We start from the raw sequence: 27,508 nt of genomic DNA, 5'->3' as shown, positions 1-27,508 counted from the left end.
CACCAGAAAGTAAGACTCTTCTTGGATGAAACCAACTCATTTTTCGGCTGGTCTGTCACCATACACCTCGAGCAAGCCTTGCCCAGACCCCAGGTGTCTACAGCCCACATGCCTTCTGCAGAGCACCAGGCACAGTGGTCTGCTTGGGGGCTGAATGCAGGGGTTCTCAATAGCAGCACCGGGAACCTTTTGGGCAGGAGGATTCTTTGGGAGGGGGTCCTGTGTGATGTAGCTGTTCTTTTGATAGTTACTGGGATGGAACCCAAGGCCTGCTGCCTGCTAGATAAGCACTCTGTCACTAAACTATACTCTCAGCCCTCTTGGTAAGAAAAAAAGGTTGAGACACAGTCTTGTTATATAGCCCAAGCTAACTTCCAAATCGTGGCAATCCATCTGACTTAAGCCTGCTGGTTGCTGGGATTACAGGTGTGTATTACCTTACCTGGCTGTAAAATAGTTAACAGTACTGATCTCTACACAGTTGAGGCAAATAACAACTCCCTCCCCAAGCGGTGGTCCCTCTGGGGTTAAAAATGGCCCTGGCCGAGAACCACAGGTGTGGTGTTTATTCCCTTGGTTACAAGGGAGGTTTCTTGAAGGTGGCCTGGACACCTGAGATCCTGTGTCCCCTGTCTCTTAAGCTTTAATGATCTCAGCCTGGCACTCACCTTGGCAGCAGATCCCCTTGTCCTGGCCAGAGTCACACACACTGGGAGAAGTTAACCACCTTTCCCCTTCTGCCAGACTCTAGGACTCACACTGTTGAGGGCAGATAGTGACCTCTGCATGGGGCAGCAGTCGATCAGCTTCTGCTCTCAGGGTACTCAGGCAGGCAGTGACTATGAGAACTGGGGATGAGGCAGGGCAGGAGCTTCTCAGTGCTGGGAGGCAGCAGGTGCACAGCATTCCTCCACAGGGATAACCTTTCCTCAGAAAGTTCGGGCTTTATTAGGGCACCAGGGCTGGCTCCTCACCCTCCTCGTGGGAAGAGGCAGTGAGCAGAAGGCAGTCTGGGAAAGACTGGATCCTCATGGAGGGCCGGCAGCCAGCCAGTCTTACTGGTCTGCTCTCCTGCTTCCCCCTGGTCCTCTGGGATGAGGATCACATGGTGAGAATCTGCTTGGAAGACACAAAGGGCTTCATGGAGGCTTCCAAGGCCTTCTGGTAGTCCTGCAGTGGAATCTCAGAACAGGTCGGGGCCGTGAGCTGGCCTTGGTGGATGAGGTTACACAGAGTGAGAATCAGCTCCTTGAACGCATCTGCAGGAGGAAGACAAGACACAACAGGTGGGTTTTAGTGAGGTGGCCCCAAGCCAATGAAGCCTCAGAGCCCTGGCTTGTCCCCACCAGGGTCTGACATTGTGAGGGCCGACATGAGACAGAGAAACATGAAGAGAGGGCCTAGGAACTGTAGGGTGGGCACCGACTATCCTTCTCAGTGGTGGCTAAAGTGGCTCAGATCCACAGGACTGGACCGGGGAAGCCAGAGGAGGCCAGAAAGGCAGTGTACCAGGCACACTGCTTGAGGGCAACAGATCGGACGAGGAACAGCTCCCCTTGACAGCCCTGGGCTTCCACTGGACTCCTCAGCTGACGTAACTGCTATCCCTTCCTGCACCTGCCTCTTACCGAGGGCCAAATCCAGTGCAGGAAGCAAAGTGGAAGCTTTGGCTGGGAAGTGCTTTTCACAGACAGGAATAAACTCCATCTTCAAATCTAATCCTACTTACTGATTAAAACCCTACTCTGGTGGTCGTCGTGTCTCACGCTTTTAATCCCAGCTCTTGGGAGGCAGAGGCAGGTGGAGCTCTGAGTTCTGGGCTAGCTTGGTCTACAGAGTGAGTTTCAGGACAGCTAGAGCTACATAGTCAGACCTTGTCTTGAAAAAACCAAAACGAACAGAAAACACCATGCTGGCTTCCCAATTATCTTCAAGGCAGGAGAAAGAACTTTTAAAAAAGCTTAAGCCTTTCCTTATCTGGTCAGAACCTGTCCTCCAACTTCTCAGGCCAAGACAAGACCTAATTAATGCTCCAGGTGTCAGAACCTGCCCTGTGTGGTGTGTTCCCCCTCTTCTTAAATTTTACAGTGGGAGCCGGGTGGCGGTGGTGGTGCACGCCTTTAATCCCAGCGCTTGGGAGACAGAGGCAGGAGCATCTCTGTGAGTTTGAGGTCAGCCTGGTCTACAGAGTGAGTTCCAGGACAGCCAAGGCTACACAGAGAAACCCTGTCTCCAAAAACAAAACACCAAAAAAAAGAAAAAAAAATTGACATTGGGTGTAGTGTTATGTACTTCTAAGTGTGTATGTGTGTAGGTAAGACCAACATACATTGAGGTGTCTCCCTCAATAATGTTCCTTATTTACAGACAAGGTCTCACTGTGTAGTCCTGACTGGTCTGGAACTCTCTATGTAGACCATGGAGATCTGCCCACCTCTGCCTCTCAAGTGCTGGGATTAAAGTAGTACACTATCATTCTCAGGAGACAGTCTCTGACTGAACCTCAAGCTTTTTGATTTAGCTAGGCTGTCTGGCCAATGAGCTCCAGGGATCCACCTGTCTCTGCCTCTTTCACCCCTCCCTGTAATCCTGGGATACAGGCTTTTGACATGAATGCTGGGAATCTGAACTCAGGTTCTAAACTTGCTTGGCAAGTACTTTACCAACTAAGCTAGCAGGGCCCTAGCCCTTCCATTCACTCTTTTTTTTTTTTTTTTTTTTTTTTAATTTGGAGCTGAGGACCGAACCCAGGGCCTTGTGCTTGCCAGGCAAGCACTCTACCACTGAGCTAAATCCCCAACCCCTGTATTCACTCTTGATGAACTTTTGCACATACAATTTATCTACTCAAAACACCTATGCATACCACCACCTACCCCGCTTGGGTCAACTCCATGTCCTTCTTCATTCTCAGCCTTGGCTGAGAATCTGGGGAGCTAGGCCCTAGCAGTCAGAGGACCCATCTGCTCACTCTGGCAGCCCCGTTCCTGAGATGGGATGGCTTAGGGTAATTGACTTAGTGGCTATGAAACCTCAGTTTTCTCCTCTGTCAAATGGCTCAAGAGTTTACACCCCCAATGCTTACACAAAGGCAGAGATTCATTGACTTACCCACAGTTCCCCAGTTAGGCCAGGATGACCTAGACCTAGTAATGCTGGAAGTACTAGGTGGATGGTTTGTTTGATTGATTTTGTTTTTCCTTCTTTTATTTTTGGAGCTGAGGATTGAACCCAGGGCCTTGTGCTTGCTAGACGAGCGCTCTACCACTGAGCTAAATCCCCAACCTTTTTCCTTCTATTTTTGAAACGCCATCTATCTTTATAGCCAAGGATGGCCCTGACCTCACAACCCTCCCACCTAAGCCTTGAGAACTGGTATTCCATTGCATCCAGCCACCTCTCTTTACTTGGCAGGCTTCCCCAGCACCCCAGTCAGCTTCTCAGAACAAGGGCTGGTCCATCTTACTGGACTCTGTGGCCAATCTAGAAGTGATTTGCTGACTGTGACTGTGGTAAACACTGTCCTTTATCCTGCTGTGAGGCTGCAGACTCTGTCAGTCTGCAGGGTTTAGAGTAGCTGGTCACTTTGTAGCCATTGTAGGCTCTACCCTGCTGTGACCTTGGTGTCAGGCCATCAGCCACTCACCTGGACCGTGGTTCTTCTTCCATTGGGACAACCAGAAGCCCCGAAGTTTGAGGTCCTTAAAAATGAGCAGGCTCTGTGGACACAGGAAGGTTTGCTGGAGCACCAAGTGCTCGAACTCAAAGCATTGCTTCAGGGTTAGATCCCTTGAGTTAGACAGCTGCAGTGCAAGGGAAGAGGCATTCCAGCCCTGGTCTGCAGGTATCCCCAGCTTACCACAGAGGCTGTTACGGGCTGCTTGGCCATTCCCCCATAGGTCACCATGGTTCCTCCAGGCCTGGAGAGTCCAGAGAGATGAGTGGGTGTAGGCAGAGACAGAACCTACCATAAAGGAACCTGCGAGGCATTTACAGCAAACAACTCTGGTCTCAGAATCCCTGGGGAGGTTTAAAAAAAAATACAGCTTCCCAGTTTAAACTTCCGATTTAAAGAATTAGGAGGCAGGAACTTACATTAAAAATTACACACATGCTGGGTATGGTGGTGTATGCCTTTAATCCCAGCCCTCCAGAGGCAGAGGCAGAGGCAGACTTATATGTGAATTTGAGACAAGCCTGGTCCACACAGCAAGTTCCAGGCCTTCCAGGGTTCCAGTGAGAGTGTCTTAAATGAAGCAAGCAAGCAAGCAAGCAAGAATAACTAGGTACAGAGGTACAAGCCAAAAATCTCAGCAGTTGGGAGGCAGAGGCAGGAGGATTAACCTGAAGGCCAGCTTTAGCTACCTAGACACACCCTGTCTCAAAACCAAATACAGGGACATACATTCTTATGCTCCAGGTAATCAGGATGAGGATCCAGGGCTGGGAGACACTTCTTCACCCCACCCAGGCAGGCTGTGGCTCTGTGCTGCCGCTGAATCATCTAGACAGAAGAGCTCAAGGCCAGGTTCAGTCTGGGCTCCACTTGCTACAAAAGTGTGATCTTGAGTGTTGTAATGAAGAAGGTGCAGGCCTTGTCTCTGCATCTGTAGATGCTCACTCTAAAGATCTGTGCCCGCGGAGGAGTGGTGTGGACAGTGAAGGGGACAATGAGTGACCCTCTGGAGGAGGCTCTGTTGGATCCTGCAGTCTGACAGCCGTCTCAGCAGTTAAACAGGTACGACACAAATGCCGTTTTTGTTTCTGAGGCCGGCGCATGCAGCCCAAGCTGGTATCTAACTTGTAATCCTCCTGCCCCGGCTGAGATGCCAGGCAGGTGCCAATATGCCCAGCTCTAATGGAATTCTTACAATGAGTAGGTGAGGGATCATACCCTAGACTTAACCCTTGCTGCCTTCCCTGCTCCTTGAATCTTTTACGAGCTGGTTGACCAGATGACCCAAGGTACATTACGGAGCAACCGAGGAAAACTGGCGAGGACACAGTGGAAGTCAGTGCTGCATCCGCCTATCCGTCTGTCAGTCAGTGCTGGGGTGGTGCCCCAGTCTTCACAGGTTAAGCGCATGCTCTAAGCCATCCTCAGGCTCTTAACTTGTCTTCTCTCTGTGCCGCTGTCTCCCTCTGTGTATGTGTAAGTGTGTTTGACTATGTCTGTGTGTCCTATGGTTGCCGCAGACTTGGCACATAGCTCAGTCTGGCCTTGAACTCACGGCAATTCTTCTCTTTAGTCTCCCAAGTGCTAAGATTACAGGAGTACCCCACAAGCCTGGCTTAACTTGGCCTTAAAGTTCTCCTCAAATGGTTCTCATTCAAGAAAGCAGCTTCTAGGACAGCAGTTCTCAACAGGGTCATGACCCATTTGGGATGGAGTGACCCTTTCACAGGGGTCACCTAAGACCATCAGAAAACAGTTGCTTTATGATTCATAATTAGCAAAATGACAGTTATGAAGTAGCAATGAGATAACTTTATGGCTGGGGTCCCCCCAACATGAGGAACTGTATTAAAGGGTCCCAGCATTAGGAAGGTTGAGAAGCACTGGTCTGGGGAAGCAAGCCCTCCTCTGTACCAAGCACAGCTCTCAGCATGTTATCTGCACCATCTCCACAAATGATCCGAGTAACATCAGGGGAAACCGGTGTCTGTTCTGTAGGAGAGAGCTGAAGCCCACCTTTCTACATCACCTCAGGGTCTCACTAGCCACAGAGGCCAGGCCCTATCTCTTACTCCTGTTTAGAGCTGAGGAGACTGAGGCTTGGTCTCTTTCATGTTTTGTCTGACTTTTCACAGGTTCACAACTAGTAAGTAGCAGAACTGGAGTTTGAATGCAGCTCTTCTAACATCAGTGTCCATACTTGTGACCACTGCTTCCTTTGACACATGGAGGATGCAGTCAGCTTCACAAGACTGCTTGTGGGCTGAACAGTGGTGTCCTGTAGTTCTGAAAACGTGGGCTCAAGCCTTGTTCTCTTGCCAACTACACCTTGAATGAGGTGATTACCCTCTCTGGGCTTCATTTCTTTCCTTCCTTCCTTCCTTCCTTCCTTCCTTCCTTCCTTCCTTCCTTTTTTTTTTTTGAAGCTGAGGATCAAACCCAGGGCCTTGGGCTTGCTAGGCAGGCACTCTACCACTGAGCTAAATCCCCAACCCCTGGGCTTCATTTCTTAAAATACAGAATGGAGATGGTGGCCAGGGACACAGCTCAGTGATGAAACACATGCTTAGCATTCCCGAGGCCCTGGTTCAATCCCCAGCACCAAAAGGAAAAGCCAAACAGGAATTTGGAATAGCAGAGGCTGCCTAGGGCTGCAGGACAGCACAAGTCACTGCAGAGGCGGACTCTCAGCCAAGCTGGGTGGCTCCCCTGTCCCAGCTGGCAGGTCACGGTGGAGGTCCCAGCTCCAGCTGGGAAATGTTTCCCAGGTGTCCTCCAGATGGAGACTAGACCACAGTGAATGGAGCTTCCCCCAGTGGGTGGAGCTGACCGAGTGCCCACCTCTCCTTTCCCTTCAGTACTTTCTATGCTTTCAAAATGTTGTGTAATAGGTGTACTGTTTCCTTCACATTAATTCCCGTTTTCAAAGACTATAAAGCAATTTCAAAGCCACTTAGTTCACAGTGAATGACTGTTTTTGGGACATGTTTTCTCTGTATAACAGTCCTGGCTGTCCTGGAACTCGCTCTGTAGACTAGGCTGGCCTCAAACACAGACATCCACCTGCCTCTGCCTCCTGTATTGTGCTGCCTCCCAAGTGCTGGGACTAAAGGTGTGCACCACTGCCCAGCAAGACTGAGTGACTTTTTAAGAGGCTCCTAAGTGATGACTCCTGGGTCCTTGGGAGTAGGGGTGGGGAGGAAGCTGCAGGCTTCTCATCCACAGAGGCGGCTTGGGAGTGCAGGCCAGAGAGAGCAAAATGTCCTGCTGTGCTGCCACTCAGCATCCTGCTACTCTGGCCTTGGGTCACACTTGCCACCAGACAGCCTTCCCGATAGAGACCTACAGTTGGGGGACTCACGCTAGGTGCCGGAGCAGCTCTGTGGAACTCTTCCCACCAACACAGTTGAGAGCCAGTCGGGGCAGGGGCAGCTCCTAGAAGGTAAGGAGCCTCCAGTGAGGGCACGGCCTGCTGCAAGGGGGGTCTGAAGCTGCTCTAAGCAGCAAATGCTGTGCCAGGGAGAGGACAGGAAATGGGGTGGGGATGGCTCTTGGACATGTTATCGGTCAGGAAGGGCTTTAGAAGCTTCATTCTATTGCCCATCCCAGGACTCTGGGAGGCACTGACAAGGAGCATCTCTGTTGAGTGTCACTTCAGCAGTGTTCTCCAGGGCAAACGTTCTTGACAGCAGCTATTTGGTCCTTCCATGTGGCTTAGCGCAAAAGGACTCAGGCTAGGCCTGCTGGCTTACTGGGTCTCCTGGGGTGGATGCCCCGGAAAGGTATGGGCTTTGAGTTCAAGGCAATGGGGACCAGCCTCACCACTTCGTGATGATGTGGTTCTCCTCATTTATGCAGAATCTACCTTTTCTGGAGATGGCCAAGTAAATGTGAGGCAGAGGCTCAGGAACTTTTCTCTCCAGGCCTTCACCCAGCTCTGACTCACGGCTAACATGGGGCTGATGGAGCACCCCACACATGTTTAAAACCCCAGCTTTCCTAAAGTCTGTCTGTTTCTGCCTCCTTCACAGTGTCTGGGCACTTACAGCGTGCTGTCCCCAGGCTGAGAGCAGGGCAGGCTTTGTCCTTTCCAGAAGAGGTGGTTTTCAGAGCAGAGCAAGGAGCCTGCCCCAGACTTCCCAATTACACGGGACGGCACGGGGCAGAGGGGCAGTGATCTTTAGCTGGGGACCTTGTTTTTATTTTTAAAGACATTTTCTTGTGTGTGTGTGGATGTGAATGTTTTACCTGCATGCTTGTCTGTGTGCCATGTGTGTGCCTGGTGCCCGTGGAGATCAGAAGAGGGCAAGGGGCATCTGGTGTCTTGGAACTAGAGTTGCAGATGGTTGTGAGCTACCATGTGGGTGCTGGGACTTAGACCCGGATCGTCTGTAAGGGCAACAGTGCTCTTAACTGCTCAAGCACCTCCCCAGCCCTTGGCCGGGTACCTTGAAGATGGTTTTTGTCTCGGGCATCCTTAGTTCCTCTTCTGTGAGGACATAGTCAGCTCCCAGACTCTTCAGTCTGTCAGTTAGCATCTGGATATCAGGTCTGGGAATCAAACACAATCAGGGCCTTGGTCACACTGGATTACTTCCCTCCCTCAAGCTCCCGGGACTCTTCTGCCACAGCCTCGAGAACACGTGTTTTGTTTTGAGGCCTGGGGTCGAGGTTAAGCCAGGCCTCAAGCAGGGCCAGCCACACGATTTACTCATGCTCTTGTCTCGTGTCCCCGCTGGCCATTCCTCCATGCACAGAGCCAGGCTAGGAGATAACCTGAAAACCCTGTCAGGGCACACATGCTAGACCCGCCTGTGCCCAGGCAGGAGCCGCTCTGCTTCCTAGTTCTAGCCAGATACCGCTTTCCTCCTCCTGTTCTCCAAGGCACTTCAGGGCATCATGGAAACACTCTAGTGCAGAGTGGCCTGGGACACAGCATCACTGTAGCATTACCGCTGCAGAGCCAGGGGCTGAAGTAAACACCAATAGTGAGAACGTACTCCACAAGTGACTCGGCCACACTGGAGCACAGTGGAGCTTAAAGGGACCAGAGGGGACAATGGAGAGAAGGTAGGTCTGCTACGGACTTGCTGTGTCTTCCTGAGCAAGTGGCTTTCTCGGAAACTTCGGCTCTCTCATCTGTAAAAGTGATCACAAAACTGCCCCCCCTCCTTCACGGCTCTGTTTAGTGCACAGATGCAAGTGGATGGGGGCCATGGGCTAGAGAGTTCACCGAACAGTACACTTCAAGACTTCCCAAAAGGGAACTGTGGTTTTGAAAGTCAGGGTTATCCTAAGCCAACTCTTCAACACTCTTGACTGTTGGGTAAAGATCACCTCTACCTCCTCCTGACCTCTGTCTCTGACTTTTGCTGACTTCTCTGCCCTGTGAACGCACGTGCTTCAGCACCCAGACACTCCGCTTGGGCAAGCGCGCCATCTGGTGGAGATGTGGGGACTCACAGCGACGTGAGGTGGAAAGGCCCACTTTCCCCACATACCTGTCTCGGACCACATTGATGGTCTTTAGGCGAAGGGCTGAGGCGATCTGGATGACTGCTTGCCCAACTCCACTGTTGGACGCATTCTGGATGACAGAGTCTCCTGTGGAAGAGATCTGGGTCAAGCCCTGCAAACTTGAACAGGTTGAGGGCTCTTGGCCTGGGATTCAAGGGCAGATATAGGACTGGGGAGTGGAGCCTTCTCAGACCCTACACTATCACTCCCTGGTATCTCCACACTTCCCACATCCCACCACACCCAAAATGCTTCCCAGGACTTGGCCACTCTGTCCATGTTTCAGAACCTGTTGTGTGACCGACTTTGATCATCTTCCCAGGGATTTTGTTTTGTTTTTTGGTTGTTGTTTTGTTTCTCTGTGTAGCCCTGGCTGTGCTGGAACTCACTCTGTAGCCCAGGCTGGCCTCGAACTCAGAGGCCCACCTGCCTCTGCCTCCCATGTGCTGGGATTACAGGCATGCGCCACCACCACCCGGCCTCTTCCTAACTTCCGTGTCCTCTGTTCTCTCCTCGGGCCATTTATTTTAGGTTGCATTTCTTTGCATGTGCATGCACATGCACACGTGTAGGTCAGAGGACAGCTTGCAGGTGCACAGGTTTTTTTCCTACCATGTAGGTTCAGGGGGCAAACTCAAGTTGTCGTTCTCGGTGGCAAGCATCTTTGCTGAGTCATCTCACTGGCCCATGCTGAGGTCACGTCTCTGGTTTGCAATGGTTTTCTGGTTCTCTTCCTTTTTAAGTTCAGCTCGACTGTGGCTTCCTTCATGAAGCACTCCTGAGTTCCTTCCAGTGTGTTCCTAAAGGACTCTTTGGTAACTCGTCAATGCTGGGTCTGTAACTGTGTTCTATATGCAGCTGTACCTGGGTCCATATCTGTCAATTACCTGCAGTCCTGGGGTGATTCCTTATTCCCCTCTGTATTATTTAGTAAAGGTGCACTTGAAATGGATGGAAAAATGGAAAGCTCCAGGGCCCCACAGAATATTTGCTTTTGCTTTGTGGTGCTAGGGATGGAATCTATGGCCTTGAGCATGCCAGGCAAGTACTCTACCACTGAGCTACACCCTCACTCTACAGAATGACTGTGGTCAAAGCCCAGGCTTAGTTTGTAGTTCACCAGTGGGAGAGGTAGTGTGGTGCGTTAGGGAAGTATGGGCTCTGTAACACAATGGAGTTGGGTGTGCATCCTGCTTCAAGGAATGAATGTAACTTTAATGACTAACTAAACGAGACAGGCCATATCATGTCCTCTTCTACTTCAGTTTGTCTTCCCTAGAAAACAGGAGGCCCAAGAGTGTCTCTCAGAGCGTCTGTGACTGAAGCCAAATGAGCAGAAGATGCTCTGCCGGCGGGGAGACGCTGTCTGGTTTTGGAAGTCGGCAAGAGTCAGTGCAGAATGGCCATAGCTAGTGGCAGACTCCTGGGTCAAGGAGTCCATCTCCAGGCAGCTGTGTAGGCTGCCAGCAGCACTGATTGGTTTCAGTCAGAGCTGAGGGGTACGGAAGCACAGAACAGACAGCGAAGGTAAGTGCTGGGCGGCCAAGCTCTGGTCTCCATTATCTGTGGGCATTATGCGTATGTTCCACGGACAGTGTGACGTTTATTCTCACTTTGGTCAGCCCCGAGGCAGCAAAATAGAGAGGTGGGCTGCAGGTACTTACAGTGGGTGGCTTCAGAATGCCTGGCTCTGTCCAGCACAGGGCTGCCCTAATCAGGAGTGACCTCGGCCACGGCCTGAGACGAGGCTCCCAGTGTCGGCTTTATAGGACTCTAAGTGTCTCATCACACCTGGCTTTCTCCACTAAACACCTCCCGACCCCCCACCCCGATCTTATCCGACTGCCTTAGTCAGTGGCTATCTAATTGTATCATAGCCCCACAGCTCTTGGCCTCCGTTACCTTACTGAGAGAAGAAGGGTAGGTGATTCCCACAACCCCGCTGGGCCCACAGCTATGCAGGATGCAGAGACAGAGATCCTTTGCACAGCGGGGAAGGACATAGATGAGAGCTAGTGTGGTTGCTGAGCATGTTCCAGGCTCCAGGTTCTAGTCCCAGGACCGGAAACAAAACCCCCCAAAGCAACAAAACCAAACTGGCCAGTCTTCTGTCTTTTGGGGGTCAGTCCTGCAGTGAGTCTTATAAGGATCCATAGGGGACTATGGATCACAGCAGTAACTGGCCTTCACGGGCCTGCCTTAGTCCTGTCCAGCTGTCCCATGTCCCTGCTTCCAGGGACAACTTCCCAGATCGACTGTCTGCCCCAACCCCTGCCAGGTTTCTGCCTTCAGAGGACAACTGGTGACAATTCTGGCTGTTTGCTTGCTGAGTGACTTCACATAACAGCTCACCTCTCCAGTCACCATTCCCTCAGTGATAAAGGAAGACCAGACATCACACTCTAGTGACCCCTGAGTCTCTGGCACCTTTACTCTCCATCTAATGGGTGAGCAGTCATGTGAGTGGAAAGCTCACACAGCTGGTGGAGGGGACCCTGGTTGTCTGCCTGGGGTGGAGGGGACGCCTGGTTGAGACCCTGGTTCTCTGCCTGGGGCTCCAGTTCCTAGTCCCTTGACAGAAAGCCTTGCGCACTGCTCTGCAGCGGAGACGCACTCCCAGGGTGGTGCCTGCAGAGGCGCTCATGCGTGGAAGTGCTAGGAAGTGCTGAGCAGAATGAGGAACACCAAGTCAGCATTTTGTTGAACACAGTGACACTGTCTGCCTCCCTTGGCTTTGTGTCCCCAAAGCTTAGCACAGCTCAACACATTTTTGCTGGGTGACAGCATTCCAGCCCCAGCTCTGGGAATGTGACCAGCACTTCTCACTGGGTATCCTCTGAATGTTTTCTAGGAACCCACCGAATGTCTTTTTACTTAAAGCAGTAAGACTTGGTCAGGTTAGAGCCTGTCACTGCCCCTAGGGACTCTCCCTCTGCCCTTTGGGCAGGATCCGGGTTGCACCCCCCCAGTGGGGAGACCCGGGCTTGCTTCGACCTGCAGGCGCCTACCTGGCTGCAGCTGTTCGAAGTCCAGCAGCATCCTGTAGGCTGTGCAGGGGTTGACACTGAGGGTGGCGGCACTCTGGAGTGGGATGTCCTTAGGGATGCCGATCAGTTCTTCCTCACTGAACAGGGCCTCAGTCCGCCAGGTTCCTGCGGCAGGGTGAGGCAGGACTGTGAGGGAGGAGCCCTTGCACACACCACCCAGGCCACCCTCCGTGGCGGTGCAAGGGCATCGAGGGCAGACTATTCCAGGTGACAGGAAAAGCTGCTGGTGGTGGAGTGCAAGACCCTGCACAGCGGTGTAAAATAATGAAGCAAGTTTAAGTCAGGCTTCGGAAGTCATAGCCCAAAGGGACCTGATAGAGCGCGTGAGGGACCCGGGAGACCAGACTCCACTGGGCTCTCTCTCCCTTTGTGTTCAAGTCTGAACCAGTCTCGATTCCCAAGTTTCAGCTCCTCATACGCTGGTCCGGGTAGATATGGTCTGCCATCCTACTGGGCAAGGCCTTAGGGAACTGGGGGAGGTAAACTAAAACAAATGCCAACCCAAGATTCAAACACCAAATTTCCATAAGTAATTCTCAACTGCTTGTCATTACTTTGTAAAAAGGAACGAAGCAGACTGGGGCCTCAAGCTGGTTCCCAAACTAGAGGGTAAATAATGATGGTCAGTGTAGTTAGTTAGGTGTCCCTTCCTGGCCAAACGTTAGGGGAGAAAAAGCTCAGTGGTAAGCCTGAGGTAGTCAATTCAGTTAGCTATCCGCTCGCTCCAACACCACACAGACCAGCCTTTCACCGCCCTAAAGTTAAGAGCCAACGGAGACAAGGGCTAGAAAGATGGCTCTGTGGCTGAAAGCACTGGCTGTTCTTCAAGATGACCTGGGTTCAATTCCCAGCACACACAGGATGGCTCACAACTCCAGTTCCCGGGGATCAGATGCCCTCTTTTGGCCTCCAAGGGCATCACGTGCTTTTGGCACACACATATACAATACCCACACATATTAAATAAAACTTTAAAAATCTTTTATAAGGCATGGTGTGGTGGCACACACCTTTAATCTCAGCACTTGGGAGCTAGAGGCAGGTGAATTCAATCTGAGGCCAGCTTGGTCTACCCTGTCTCAGGAAAAAAAAAAAGCCAACAGAAACAAAATGTGGGCTAATTATTTCTTCAGCTTGCCTGAGAAAACAAAGCTGTTTTCACGCCCCAAGCTCATGTCACTCTGGGCAGAAGGCACTTCTCACATGGACCTTAATAAAGGGCTCAGCTGGGCTGGAGAGATGGCTCAGGGGTTAAGAGCGCTGACTCTTCTTCTTAGAGGACCTGAGTTCAATTCCCACATGGCAGTTCACACCTGTCTGTAACTCCAGTTTCAGGGGACCCCCACACCCATGGCAAAAACACAAATGCACATAAAAATAAAATAAAATATATTAAAAAAAATAAAATAAAGGTCTTAGCACACGAAGCCGAGAGGTGCCAATTCTGTTTTCTCTGGTGTGCTGGGCCCACTATCTTCTACCCCCACTTTATTAAAGCTTGCTTGCCCTTTCCTCTGGTCTCTATTTCACTCTTTGGGGGAGGTGTCCCTAACCTTAGGCCACCTCACTCGTCTCGGGGAACACTACCCTCTTGTGGCCCCCATGAAGATCCACTAGGATAAGGCCGTGTCTTGAAAACGTAAGGACTGGAAAGCAGTGCACTCTAACGACACTTTTCCATACATAAAGGAAATGCTATCCTCAGCTTGGCTCTTCAGGGCCTTACCCCATGTGGCCCCTCTCCACCTCTGGAGCCTTCTTCTCATTATGTAACCTCCCCCACAGGCAAGTCCTCAGCTGGGGCTACACTGGATTTTCCATTTCCCAAACTCACTCTGATGTCTGCTGAGTTTACTTCTTCCACAGGAAATGCCTCTCGGCTCATCTCTACTCGACTACTTCTTCCACCCCCTAACCTCTTCCAACAGACTTTCTTCCATAGTCTTGCTTGAATTTTCCTCACACTTATGCATGCAGAGCAGCCTTCTGCTTCTCGTGGCCTTGGGGTACTCCGGACACTTTAGTCAGATCTGAGCCTTCTGGAAGGCAGGGCCAGCCATATCTGTAATCTACATCACACCTTACGGCACAGACTAAAGGATGTAAGGAGTCAGATCCTCACAGCTCCACCAACATGGAGCTGAGGAGATGTGCACACAGGTCTGTCTCTCCAGAGCACAGCAAACAGGATTCTGCTCTCTTGGCTCAACTCCATGCTACTGGAGGGTGAATCCTGCACTGCCTAGTTACACTGAGCCAGTGGGTGTATATCTCCAGAGGAGACGAATCAGGATCTGGAAGAATGAGCTGGCTGCTCACACCTGGGCACACTCACCTAAACCGGGATTTGCTGGGATCACCCAATCTCCTGGCTTCAGTCCAGATACACTGCTGCCCACAGCCACCACTTGTCCAACACCTTCATTCCCTCCAACAGCAGGCAGCTTGGGAAGGAGGCCATAGTTCCCTGGAAGAGAAGAATCCAGAGGGTAAATGTGGTTTGAACAAAAGTGTCACCCATCGACTCATATATTTGGACACTTGGTCCTGAGCTGGTGGCACCCCTATGGGGGGTCTGGATTTGCTGAGGAAGTATGTCACAGAGGGTGGGATCAATCTTCAAAGCCATGTGCCAAACCTTTATGTGCTTGCTTTATGTTTTGGGTTTAAGATGTAAGTCCTCAGCTTCCTGTTCCCGCCACTGTGCATGCTGCCTGTGTCCTACTGTTACAGACTCTAATCCTCCGGAACGGAACCGTACGCCCAAACAAACTTGTCTCTGTGAGGTGCCTTGGTTATGGTGTTTTATCATGGTAATACAGTCACACTGCCAGGTTAGGCTGAGACTCTGGAGGGCCTAGACTTTGGGGTCAGTCACATCCGAGCCCACGAGGGCCCTGTACTCACCTAACCAAGCTCTGGCCTTCTGCTTCCTTGTCTTTGCAAGGAGCTAATACTCTTTAGGTACACAGTGCTCACAAGGTAAGAAAGGAATCCAGAATGTCACAGGCTCTTCAGAGGGGTGGGTCTACCACAGCAGCAATCCTCCCAACTCACAGAACCTCACGCTCAGAGGTTAGCCAGAGAGAGCCGATACTGTGTGCAGACAGCTCCCCTAAAGGACAGCCACTGCTCATCCTGAGAACTTCATACCCTACCTGAGGAGCAGTGGAAAGGAGGCAGATGCTGAGTCAATTAACATAAGCTCCCGAGACCAAGGTTACCTTGGATCATATTTATGTCAGCTGGATTGATAGGGGCTGCCAGCATCCTCACATGGACGTCAGATCCTTCCACGGCAGTGAGCTCCAGGTTCTTCAGTCTAAGCACAAAGAAAACCACAGAAAAACATTGTCACCAGCCAAGACTAAGTGTTTTCTGTTCAAACTGCCTCCCCAAAGTAGGTCAGCAACACATCTCAATTGCCATGTGGTTTTTATTCTAAAATTTTGTTGTTGTTGTTTTTTTCTGAGACAGTTTCTCTGTGTAGCCCAGGCTGTCCTGGAACTGACTCTGTAGATCTGCCTACCTCTGCCTCCCGAGTGCTGGGATTAAAGGCATTCACCACCACTACCTGGCCTCATTCTAAAATTTTTAATGTGTATGAGTGTATGTATGTGTAGCACATGTGTGCCTGCCTATGGAGCCAGAAGAGGGCGCTGGTTCCTCTCACACTAGAGTTACAGACTTGCAAGCCACCACGTGGGGCTTCTGCAAGAGCAAGCAGCCAGCCCTCTTGCCTGCTGAGTCAGATCGCCAGCCCCAAGCTGAATGTTCTTTATTGTTTTCTTCTTAAAATTATGTGTACGTTTGTCCGCGTACCCCCACACAGGTGACTGCAGGAGCCCGCGGTGTTAGATCCCCTGGAGCTCGAGTTATAGACAGGCGGACGCTGCGGGACGCAGACCTGGGTCCTGTGAAGTCTGCACTCTTAGCTGCAGAGCCATCAGAGGCCATGGAGGAGTGCTTCCTGGATTGCTCAGCTTTCTTTTTTAAATCTTATTTAAGATTTATTATTAATGTGCATTGGCATCTCTTCTGCCTGTGTGTCTTTGAGAGGGTGTCAGATGCCCTGGAACTGGAGTTACAGACAGTTGTGAGTGCCATGTGGGTGCTGGGAACAGACCGCGGGTCCTTTGGAAGAGCAGCCAGTGCTCTTAACCACTGAGCCATCTCTCTAGCCCATCAGCTTGCTTTCTTATAGCACCCAGAACCACCTGCCCAAGGGTGGCACCACCCATAATGTGCTGGGCCCTCCCACATCCATCACTAATTAAGAAAATGTCCTACAGGCCTGCCTGTCTATAGCTTGAGCTTATGGAAGCAATTTCTCAACTGAGGTTATCGCCTCTCAAACGACTATCATTTGTGTCAACTTGACCCATTAACTAGCCAGTACACCTGCTGCCTAGACAGCACTGATCACTGCATTATACCAGTGAATCCCTGTGACTTTTCAATGACTGCAAACTCCTTTGCTTTCCCAAAACTTAATGCTTCAGGCCTGCAATACTTCTCTGCCCAAATGGATCTACAAAGGATAATTTTCCTCAGTTTTACTTAGTAGAATCATATATAACTGCCAGTCAGAGGCTCCCAGCATGGTAACCCAGTTACCCCTACACACACACACACACACACACACACACACACACACACACACACACACACTCTCTCTCTCTCTCTCTCTCTCTCTCTCTCTCCTCCAAGCTGAGGTAATCTACCCACTTCCTACAGAAATCTTTCTTGATTAGACCCGGCATGATCTTGGGCTAAAAGTATGTTTTTTTTTTTTTTTTTTTTTTTTTTAAGATTTATTTATGTATTATGTATACAGCATGTATGACTGCAGGCCAGAAGAGGGCATCAGATCTCATTACAGATGGTTGTGAGCCACCATGTGGTTGCTGGGAATTGAACTCAGGACCTCTGGAAGAGCAGTCAGTGCTCTTAACCTCTGAGCCATCTCTCCAGCACCTGATTTTTTGAGTAAAGTTTTATACTAATATTAACAACACAGGCAGGTTCTCCTGAGCTCTTCTCTCTACCAGGCTTTGTGCTGAGAGCTTTAAGATGTAAAGCTTCTTTGAGGGATGGATAATAGTCTATGTCTAGTAGGAGCACAGCTCCTTGAGATTATGAAGTGAAAACTGATGAGTTCAAGCTGACACTGATGTACACAGCTGTACACCAACACCCAGAACTGAGTTTGGTGATCCTGACAGCCTATAAGAACGTCTGAGAATCTGGGGGACACAAGCGATGAACCCCTGGACTGTTATGATTCCATAAAGGAAAACCAGGTCTCACCATGATTAAGAATCAGTATGTGGAGGTGGCAGCAGCATACACCTTTAATCCTAGCATTTGGGAGACATAGCCAGGCGGATCTCTGAGTTCGAGGTTAGCCTGGTCTGCAGAGTGAGTTCCACGGCAGCCAGGGCTACACAGAGGAACCCTGTCCTGAAAACCACAACAAAAAGAATCAGCTAAGAAACTAAACTAATAAACTCTCCATAGAAAATAGGGACAGAAGAAAAGGCTTTAAAAAGGAAGGTAAGACCAAGGATTGTGTGTGTGTGTACCTAGCTGGAGGAGGGAGGGGTCCTCCCTACAATAACAACTGCTACTTACTGAGTGTTCACCAGCAGGCTCCCTGCCAAGTGCTTTTGAGCCTGGCTTCCACCCTGGTCAATAGCCTGCAGACTATTGTTCTGCTTTTATGGCAGGAACAAAGGTACAGAAGAGGTAAATAACTTGCTCAGGGCTGCTGACAGTGGTAGGTGGTTGATCTGATCTGAACCCGGCAGGCAGATGTTAACAGAAACCACCTGGTAAGTGCTGGACTCCAAGCCAAGCAGCAGGCAGTGAAATGAGCCCTGGCCTAACCTGGCCTGAGGCTGACTGCTGCTCCAGTCTGAGGGGAGGGAAGAGAGGCAGTGCCATGGCCTCCCCTAGACCTCGGAGGGAGGCCATCGGTGGTATTTCTCTGGGACTGCCAGCCCTGAGCAAATCGGTTTTTGGACTAGCTGCTGATCTGTGTTACCCTACTGCTTCTGCTGCATTCTACAGGTAATCAGACCTTTCCTGTAAGACAAAGCCCAGGAGCTCGAGATGCCCAGACACAGCTTTTCTTTTTCTGCACATTTTTCGACACACTCCTTCTTCATCCAAGAATTTCATTTCCACAGCTTCTCTGTGAAATAAAAATTCAACTCAGCCTTCAAGACTCAGCTCAAACTTTACCTCCCCTAAAATGTCCGCTGACCCTCCTCCTGGAACTGGCAGTGGGCTGACCCTCCTCCTGGAACTGGCAGTGGGCACTTTCTTAGTTCTCTGTTCCACAGCAGAGGTGATCATGCCATTTCAGATCACCTCGTGGGAAGTTGATGTGTCTTAGCTTATGAAGTCTTCCCATGAGTGGTTTTTAATGGATCAAGACATAGGTTCTGATCTCTTCTGGAGTTCTTGGGGTCTGATGTCTTCCGGAGTTCAGAATCATGAGTTATCTGCACCCCCAGGGGCTCCTGCAGCAAGAGGTGTGGATATTCACACCGGATGAACAGACAGTGGCAGCTGGCTTCCCTCCAAACGTCAGGTTTCAGAGCTTCCTGCAACCATGGAAAGGAGTTTGGGTCTGGATCCTTCAGACCTGAAGCCCAGAACCCTTTTTACTTATCACATGGAGGGAGGGAAGGAGAGAAAAGAGGGGGGGGAGGGGAAGAGAGGGAGAGACACTTAGTTTCTACCTAGTGATTAACAAGTATCTAGGACCAAACTGTCATCTCCAGTGAGAGAAAATGGCATAAAAGTACCAGTCACCTGAGTTGAGAGATGGCTCAGCAGTTAAGAGCACCGGATGCTCTTCCAGAGGAGCCAGGTTCAATTCCCAGCACCCACATGGCAGCTGACAACTGTCTGTAATTCCAGGGGGATCTGATACTGTCACACCAATGCACATAAAATATAATAATTTTTAAAAAAGAGTGCCAGCCACCTAGGAAGTCAAGGGAAGGGAAAGTCTGTGATGATTCCCAGACTTAGTTTGGATTCCTGGCGAGACAAGTGGAGAGGAAGTGGGCACAAAGGTGTTGTATTTGAGGTCTGATGCAGGCAACTTGCAAGATGGACAGCAGATGATGCTCTGGTTGACATAAAGAGCTGCCAGCCCAGAGTGTGTGGAGGAGTCTATGGATTAAAACTGAACTCTGGCCATCAGGCTGGACAACAAAAGGACAGCTAGCTGAGTCTCCCAAGCCCATCAATTTGCATGTACAGATCGCTTAGCTTAGTCTTCCCAATGCATCTGCCTCCGGCATCATCATGCTGATATAAAAAAGGAAGAAAGCTGAGAAACTAAGTTAACTGGCTTTAAAAAAGGAAAAAAAAAAAAAAAGGTAGCAAGTCTGTTCTTAAGCCAGACTCCAACCTCAGGCTGAGCACTGCCTACATCTGGTCTCATGTTGGAGGGATTCTCCTAGGAGCCTTAGCTTTCCCTGGGATTCAGTGCATCTGAGAAACACTGCCTGCTAATCCCCTAAGAGTCAGCATGTTGGCACCACAAAGGCTCTGAGAAGTCCTGCAGTAGAGGAACCCAGGTGGCGTGGTCCAAACACCCTGACTGGACCGTGACTTTCACAGACCAGCCTACCTCCAGAGAGCAGGCAGGACATTGGCTACAAACTGTCCCTTGTTCCATTTGGCTCCTGGGAAGTCCAGCTGAGGTTCACAGAGGAGGGCAGAAGGGTGGGTAGGGGCAGGCAGAGCAGGAATTAGAGTCTGCGAAGTGGAAATGCACACACCAGTGGGTGGTGGTGGAGGCAGGCCTGATACTTCCTACCCGCATGGGGTGAGCATGGGGTGAGCGGTGTTGGTCCAGCTGCAGCTCATCAGGGAGACCAGCCCCAGCATGCCCCCACGGAATGCCATCAATGCCACAGACGCGGCTGTTCCTGCAGACAGCTCTAACAGCGTCGTCAAGGATACCGCTGCTGAGACAAGAAGGACTAGAGGGCTGGGCCTGAATTCCAGGAGCTGGCCCTCCAGTGCAATGACAGCCATTCTTGTCCTGTCGCTGGTTTTTCAAGTGCTCCAAAGGAAATGGTGGCTGTGTCGCAGAGCTCAAACGAGGCACCCAAACACAACCTGTGGCTAGATTGCAAGTTACCCCGGTACTGTTCATATCTTCCCCCTGTGAGTCTGATGATGGCGCCAGGCAACTCCGAGGGCTGCCACTGTCTCAACTGACAGATCCCAGGCGGGATAAGGTCACAATGGCTCCTTTGAGGCCAGAGGCTGCACACCTGTGATACCATATGAAGTACAAGGGGAACAAAAGCAGGCAGAAGAAAGAGCCTTTTGAGACAGGGAAAAAAAGCGCAGTCCCCTGGGACTGGCTCAGTTCTCTCTGCGGGGTAAGGTAGACACCAGCCAATGCTGAACACTCCTTCCTGCCTTCCATGTTTAATTAGCCACCATTTGTTCTTATCTTTCATCCTTCACTCCATCACTGCAAATAATTTCAGGCAGTCCCGAATGAGACAGCATGTCACCAACTAGCGACTTCCCCATCTGCTCAGCACGTGAGCTAGGAATGTGTACCCTCATACAGCGCTGGGCGAAGGGAACAGACACCTCATGTGGCTTTCCTCGAGTCTGTATGTGGTCCTCATGATCAACAAAGTGCCTTCTGTGACTTAGTGAAGTGCCGGGGCACTGGGATTTTACTAATTAACAAGCAGGACACATGTCCCAAGTGGGAAGGAGATGGTCCCTCAGCTCCTGGCTTGTGACCCCTAGCAGGGACTGAGTGGCCTTAGCTGATGGAGACCTAAAGGAGTCCTGGACTCTTAGGGACGAGAGCTCTCTATCACTCACCAGCCTTGTTGGGCCTCTTCTGGCTTTCCTGCCTCGGCTTTCCTGGTGATCCTGCCCACTTTCCACTTGGGACTCATCTCTTGGTCTGCCAACACAATTTCCACCACCCCGACCTTCTTTGTGTGTATAGGTCTCACTATATTGCCCAGTCTAACCTTTAACTCCTGGGCTCAAGTAAGTCTCCTGCCTCGGCATCCCAAGTAGCTGGAGCAGGTAGTCCAGCGGCTGCTTGACTTCCACAGAACTGCCAGAGGATGTCTAGAAAAATGAGTTTAGTCCTCAGTTTCAATGGTTGCAGTGCTGTGCCGAGAGGGATTTGCTATAGTTCAGCCCACAAACATTTCTGTTGGAGGTTTGGTGGCCAGGGTACTGTGGGTAAGAATTGGAACCCAGGGGTAGGTCTTCAGGTCATTGGGGTACCTAGTCTTTTCCTCTCTGGCTCATGCAAAGGTGCATGGTTTTGGTGCATGCCGCTATCCAGAAATAAGGCACTACTCATGGACTACAATCTCCAAAATGCAGTCTAAGCATGTTCTAAACAGTCTCCTGCATGTGTAGTGACAGAAAGCTACTTAACACGAGGTTTCATCCTGCCTTGGTGGGAAAGAGTGCTGTTTGGGGAGAATGGGCTATAAAGGCCTGTAGATTTAGGCACACACAAGACGGAGCTGTGAACATCTGTTATTGGCCCAGGAGCTGGGGGGAGAGTATGGATATCACCACTGCTGACCTGGCCACGTGATTTCTACACTTTAATGATCAGTGGCAGAGGAAGGATCGGAAAGTGGACCACTGTTCTTGTACTGATGCTGCATGTGGTCCCAACAAAACCTCTCAAGCTAGTATGATTTTGTCATCTGCCCATCTGCTTCTAAAACAAGGGCCCCTCTGAACTTACCCTGAGTGGGAAAGGCCAAGAAGCATTTGATAGGACAGATAGGAATGTCACTTGGAGCTGCAGAGTGACAGTATCTCTCAGAGGCTCAGGATGGAGGGAAAACTTCTGACTGTGGGATTCAATGTGCCTGCCACATTTCACCTCTGAGGCAAGTAGGAGGAAACCGGGACAGCGGGGCATGACATGAACTCCACAGTGTAGTGTGAGTATGAATCCCACAACCTCAGTTTAATCTCCTCTGGGTCAGTTACTACACAGATCTCTCCCAGGCAGCAGTAGATATCTAGGCCCTTAGAGCTTCTGTACCTGAAGCCTCTTGCCTAGGACATTCTTCTCATATGGCATTACCCCATCTCCCATGGGGCTTAGACTTCTTGCTAGTCTGACTCCCCAAGGGCAAGAGAAGGGGATTAGGTACCCCTCTTCTGGGTACTTATTACAGTGTGAACATATCATAGCACCTGCCCCACTGGGCTATAGTGGCCCGACTCCTGCACTAGCCTGGGCTTTCCTGTGGAGCAAAGGTATAAATCACTTGCCTCTGAATCTTCAGGGCCCAGCACCTACCTGCCCATCAAAGAACAAATGCTGGCCAGTTTCCTCCATCAGTGACCACTATACCCACTTCCTTCATCCTGGGCTGTAAAAAGCCCTCAATAGAGCACCAAACCAAATGCCAATTAAAAATACTATAATTCCAGTTTAAAACCCAAGTTACCAGGCTGGAGAGATGGCTCAGTGGTTAAGAGCACTGACTGCTCTTCCAGAGGTCCTGAGTTCAAGTCCCAGCAACCACATGGTGGCTCACAACCACCTGTAATGAGATCTGGTGCCCTCTTCTGGCCTGCAGGGACACATGCAGGCAGAATACTGTATATATAATAAATAAATCTTAAAAACAAAAACAAAAACAAAAAAACCCCCAAGTTACCTGCAGAGTTTTAGTTTTAAACACTGACATCAAGTGTAGAAAGAACTCAGAATAAAAAGCACCCTATAATGAGAATGTAGTTGTAGTGCCAACATAATCTGGGCCCCCTAAATTCCATCTGGCCTAAATCAGAAAGGGCATCATAACCAAAGGTGTGCCAGCATGGGTTCATTCTGCAGCCGGCAGGTGAGAAGCCACTTAGGGTGCTGGGGTTTCTTTGGTGTTTTGAGAGGGCATCTCATGTTGCCCAGGCTAGTTTCAAACTACATAGCCAAGAATGGCTTCAAACTCTTGATGCTCCTGCCTCCACTTCGAGTGCTGAGGTTACAGGTGTGGGCAATCACACAAGCTAGATACAGGAACCGGAGAGAAGAGGCCAAGACTGGTACCTGCCTCCTCCCGGGGCAGGACAGAAAACTGGCCACCGAGTGACCTGTAATTCCACTTCCTCCTCTAAACGGTCATAATCCTAATTTTACACCCCATCTCATCCTGAAAAGTCCTTCCAGATGATTGTAGCTGCTTCTTTCAGCCTTTGTCTCTACTGGGGACTCCCATACCATGAAGCACTTTTAAGCAGGAACATTCTAGTTGTCTTTTGGGCATGAGCCTTTCGATCTTCTTGAGACTCAGTTTCCTTTTCTGTTAAAGTGGGAAGAGTGAACCAAACTGGATGATGTTGATTTGTGTTGCCTAGGACTGAACTCAGGGCCTTGTGCATGCGAGGCAAGGACACTACACTGAGCTACAGTATGGGTCAGTCCCATTTGAATACCACAATCTATGCAGAGAACTTAGCTTGATGCTTGCTACTTCGTGGGTATACAATAAATGAGATACTTCCACATCAGCACTTAAGAGAACAGCAAAAATCTGAGGGGGACACTCCCTAGAGTGGGGGAGGGGAGGATAGCAGAAGAGGAAAGAAAAGGACACCATGGTTTCCAGAACCTCTGTGGTATAGAATCTAGAACTCTGTTCAGAGAACAAGGCTATGGCCACCCCTAAAATTTCCAGACTACTGTAAAATTCTGCATTCTGACTTCATACCTTCTCCTAGTGTCTCCCCAGCTCTGAGAGCACTGGCCCACAACACAAAGCACACCTGTCTGGGAACTGTTGTTTGGATTTTGGGTAGTTTCATGACCCGACTGGTCACTAGATCCAGAGATGTCCAGTCATTGGAATGCGAAAAGAACACTTGATTCTTCCGTGGCTGTGGTCACGTAAACCACACACAGGACTACAACTGGAATTTTGGTCACAGGCTTCAGCCTACATGCAAACAAAGCTGCTTGAATCTAGGTCAGAAGGGAAGGTCATTCCAGACCAGGGGCAATGCCATCTATCCACAGGCACTGCTTCTCAACACTGGCTGGATAGCAGTCACCTGAAGGCCTTCAGAACTTAAAAAAAAACAGACATTCCAGTCCTACTAAGCACTTCAGAGGGGCCCGGAAATCGCTTCCAATTGCAGCACAGGTGACTCACTGAGCTGTGAAGCCAAGGCTGAAGAGAATGCCCAGTACAAGAATTGTGTCTGAGCTTGGGGGACATGACAGAAGACAAAAGCAGCTGTCTCTTTTTTCCTGGTGGCATCTGCCAACAGGTCTGTTCCAGCTCCCCTGGCTCTCTAACAGGAAACCGATCAGGAGGCCACAGCACACAGTTTAACCACTCAGGCCTTCCTCATCCCCTTGGGAGAACTCAATAAAAGGTGCCCTTCTTAATGAAATGAGCTTCGGAGCTAACAGGACAGGAGCAGCTGTTTCGTAGCAGGCCTGAGAGAGACACACACAGAGACAAATGACAAGCCTTTGGGAGCACTCCTTTTGGGTCCATTTCTGAAATGGAGTTCTGCTCAGAAAGGCTTTATCAGCTCACCGAAGCAAAAATCTTCAGGGAAATGTCTTCCCTGACATGGTTCATTGCCTCTGAGCAAAATGTAGCTTGGGGGCTGGTGTGATGGCTCAGCTGGCAGAGGCATAGGTCACAAATATTATGGCCCGGGTTCGAGCACCAGATCCCCAAAGATGGCAGAAGAGAACTGACTCCTGAGAGCTGTCCTCTGATCTACACACACACACACACACACACACACACACACACACACACACACGGCACGCACAAGTGCGTGCTCCTGAAATCGAGTATAAGATGTTTGATCTTAGACAAGTTAGTCAATCTCTCAGCCTTCTCATAACTTTTGCATCTGAATTACCAACAAATAATCTACACATAACTTGTCAGTCTAAAGAGCTGTGAAGGCTGCCTGGAGCAGGGCAAAAGTGTAAGCACCGAGTGGGAATTAGGGGCCTTGGAGGCAGCTCTTTGCCCTAACTTGACTGAGCTGTGTGTTTGGCAAGTTCACTTGGTTCTCTGGGCCACTTCACTTAACACAGCACACAGGGCTAATCAGTTACGAATGAGCTAATGCCCTCCACCAGAAAGCACCTGCAGACTCCCCTGGGGTGCTTTTATAACTCCTCGATTCACAGCAAACATACAATTGTAATGGTTTAAGTACAGGCTAGGTGCTTTGGCAGGCAGAGAGGAGTGTCAGATAAACTCAGGGTCATGTACTCATCTGACCACATCTACCTTTAGAGCAATTTAAAAGAATATCAACCAGTAATTCCAGCTCCTTGAGAAGCTGAGGCAAGAGGGCCACAAGTTCCAGGCAACACAGGGACACCTTGTCTGAGGTGGGAGAGAAAGGAAAAGGAGCAGGAGTCATGGAGAACACCCTTGTAATCCCAGCCCTTGGGAGTTAGAGGCCAGCCTTTCTTTTACAATAATGGGGTGGGAGCAGGCTTGGAGTTGCACACCTTTAACCCCAGCATTTGGGAGGCAGAGACAGGCCAGCCAGGGCTACAAAGAAATATCCTGTCTCAAAAAACAAACAGATCAACAACAAAAGGAGTGCACCTCCAGCCCCACAATACTAGAATTAGAAGTAGGACCTTTGGTCTCAATGCTGAGGGGTGGGAGTGGGCAGAGGAAGGAGGATCATTCCAGGTCAGCCAAGTCTACTTGGCAAGTTCCAGGCTAGCCAGGAGTATACAGGGAGACTTTAAGAAGGGAAGAGAAAATAATAAGACACATGTTAGTAAAACCCAATTTTTGTCATATATTTATTTATTTATTTTGAGGCAGGGTTTCAATATGTAGTCCAGACTGGCCTCAAATTCACAATCTTCCTGCCTCAGCAAGTGCTGGGTTACAGGCACACCATCATGTACAGTCTCTAAATTGTATATTTTTAAAAATTTTTTATGTATTTTACTTTTTGTATGTGTTTTGAGATAAAGGCTCGTTATGTAGCCCATGCTGGTCTCAAATTCATAACCCTCTTCCCTCAGCATGCTGGGATTATAAAAACAACTCTTTTTTGTTTGTTTTAAGACAGTGTCTCTCTAAATAGCCCAGGCTGTGCTGGACTCACTCACTATGTAGACCAGGCTGGCCTCAAACTCAGAAATCCACCTGCCTCTGCCTCTGGAGTGCTGGGATTAAAGGTGGGGCCCCCAAGTCGAGTTTAAACAACTCTTAACTAGGCCAAGACGCACACATGGTGTAGTGGAAGGAATCTCCCGCGAGAAAGGGGCCAGCGGTGAATTCAAGCCCCTATTCCAATCACTAATTAGCTGTATCATTCGGACAAGTCCCTCCACCTCTGTGAAATGGAAACAATAACCTACTACCTATTTAACTGAGAACTGAAGATCCAAACAGATGTAAAAGCATTCTGAGAGTTTCCTCTGAAAAATATAAACAAAGGAGTGGAACTTAGGTAGGCTGTCAGACCATATTTTCAAATTCCAATTCTCACTTGCTGGGTGACTTTGGGCAAGTAGTTTTAACTTTCTTATGCCTCAGTTTTCTCCTCTGCAAAATGGGAACACATCCAAAAAACCACCCTCCTCCCCGACGAACGGTGCCTTGACATGCAATCGAAAGCATCCACTTAAGACAAAGGAGTGCCTGCCATCATCCTCGATCAATAATCGATCAATAAACTTCGCCCTTCACACTCTGGCACCTGTGCTTCGCGGGTCTTCCGCCGCCGGGAAGCACCGGAGTCGAGTTAGCAAGCGCGCCTTGGGTTTCGGCGTCTGTCGGACGGCGGCGTCCGCTTCCTCGGACCCGGTCCTCTCCTCGCCGTCCGCCGCCCGCCTAAAAACCCTCCAGGGACCCCAGCTCCTTGCCCGGCGTCGGCGCCGACTCTTACTGGATGACCTTGGCCGGATCCCCGTGGTTGCCATAGATCAGCGCCCGCACCTTGGACGGCTCCGAGGAAGCGGAGTAGGAGGAGGCGGTCCGGCCGCGGCGGCGCCAAGTCTCTAGGAGACCCGCATGCAGAGGCGCCGGGGCTCGCGCCCCTGTCAGCCGCCCGCAGACCCACATGCCACTTCCAGCGCTGGCAGAGGCCGGCGCGCCAGGCTACGTCATCCGCCCGCGACCGCAAGCCTGCGCCCCGCCCCGCCCGTGGCCACGCCCCCGCCCTTTTAAAGAGGCGCTACGCTACTCTCCTCTCCAGCTGTGGGGGACTCGGGTAGGGT

The 27,508-nt window shown here is 50.3% G+C and overlaps 1 protein-coding gene across 6 annotated transcripts; it reads right to left on the bottom strand.

Moving 5' to 3' along the window:
* Positions 1 to 27,394, bottom strand: Mecr (mitochondrial trans-2-enoyl-CoA reductase). 6 transcript variants are annotated; one of them, XM_036178460.1, is made up of 11 exons: positions 27,228 to 27,268; positions 18,487 to 18,851; positions 15,465 to 15,562; positions 14,576 to 14,707; positions 12,202 to 12,345; positions 9,178 to 9,280; positions 8,125 to 8,227; positions 7,038 to 7,111; positions 3,860 to 3,920; positions 3,647 to 3,719; positions 1 to 1,259 (listed from the first exon to the last, which is right to left on the bottom strand). In XM_036178460.1, exons 3-11 carry the CDS (start codon positions 15,508 to 15,510, stop codon positions 1,102 to 1,104), a joined length of 894 nt encoding a protein of 297 aa, XP_036034353.1. In that variant the 5' UTR covers positions 15,511 to 15,562; positions 18,487 to 18,851; positions 27,228 to 27,268; the 3' UTR covers positions 1 to 1,101. The 6 variants fall into 6 exon arrangements, with proteins under 6 accessions (XP_036034353.1, XP_036034351.1, XP_036034352.1 ...); XM_036178458.1 differs by having other exon boundaries at positions 27,178 to 27,234; XM_036178459.1 differs by lacking the exon at positions 27,228 to 27,268 and adding an exon at positions 26,989 to 27,051.
* Positions 27,395 to 27,508: the final 114 nt, after the last annotated feature.

This window comes from Onychomys torridus, chromosome 2 (assembly GCF_903995425.1).
Source record: "Onychomys torridus chromosome 2, mOncTor1.1, whole genome shotgun sequence".
Taxonomy (NCBI): Eukaryota; Metazoa; Chordata; class Mammalia; order Rodentia; family Cricetidae; genus Onychomys; species Onychomys torridus.
The sequence above is the reverse complement of the archived record's forward strand: the minus strand, read 5'-3'. Positions and strand labels throughout refer to the sequence as shown.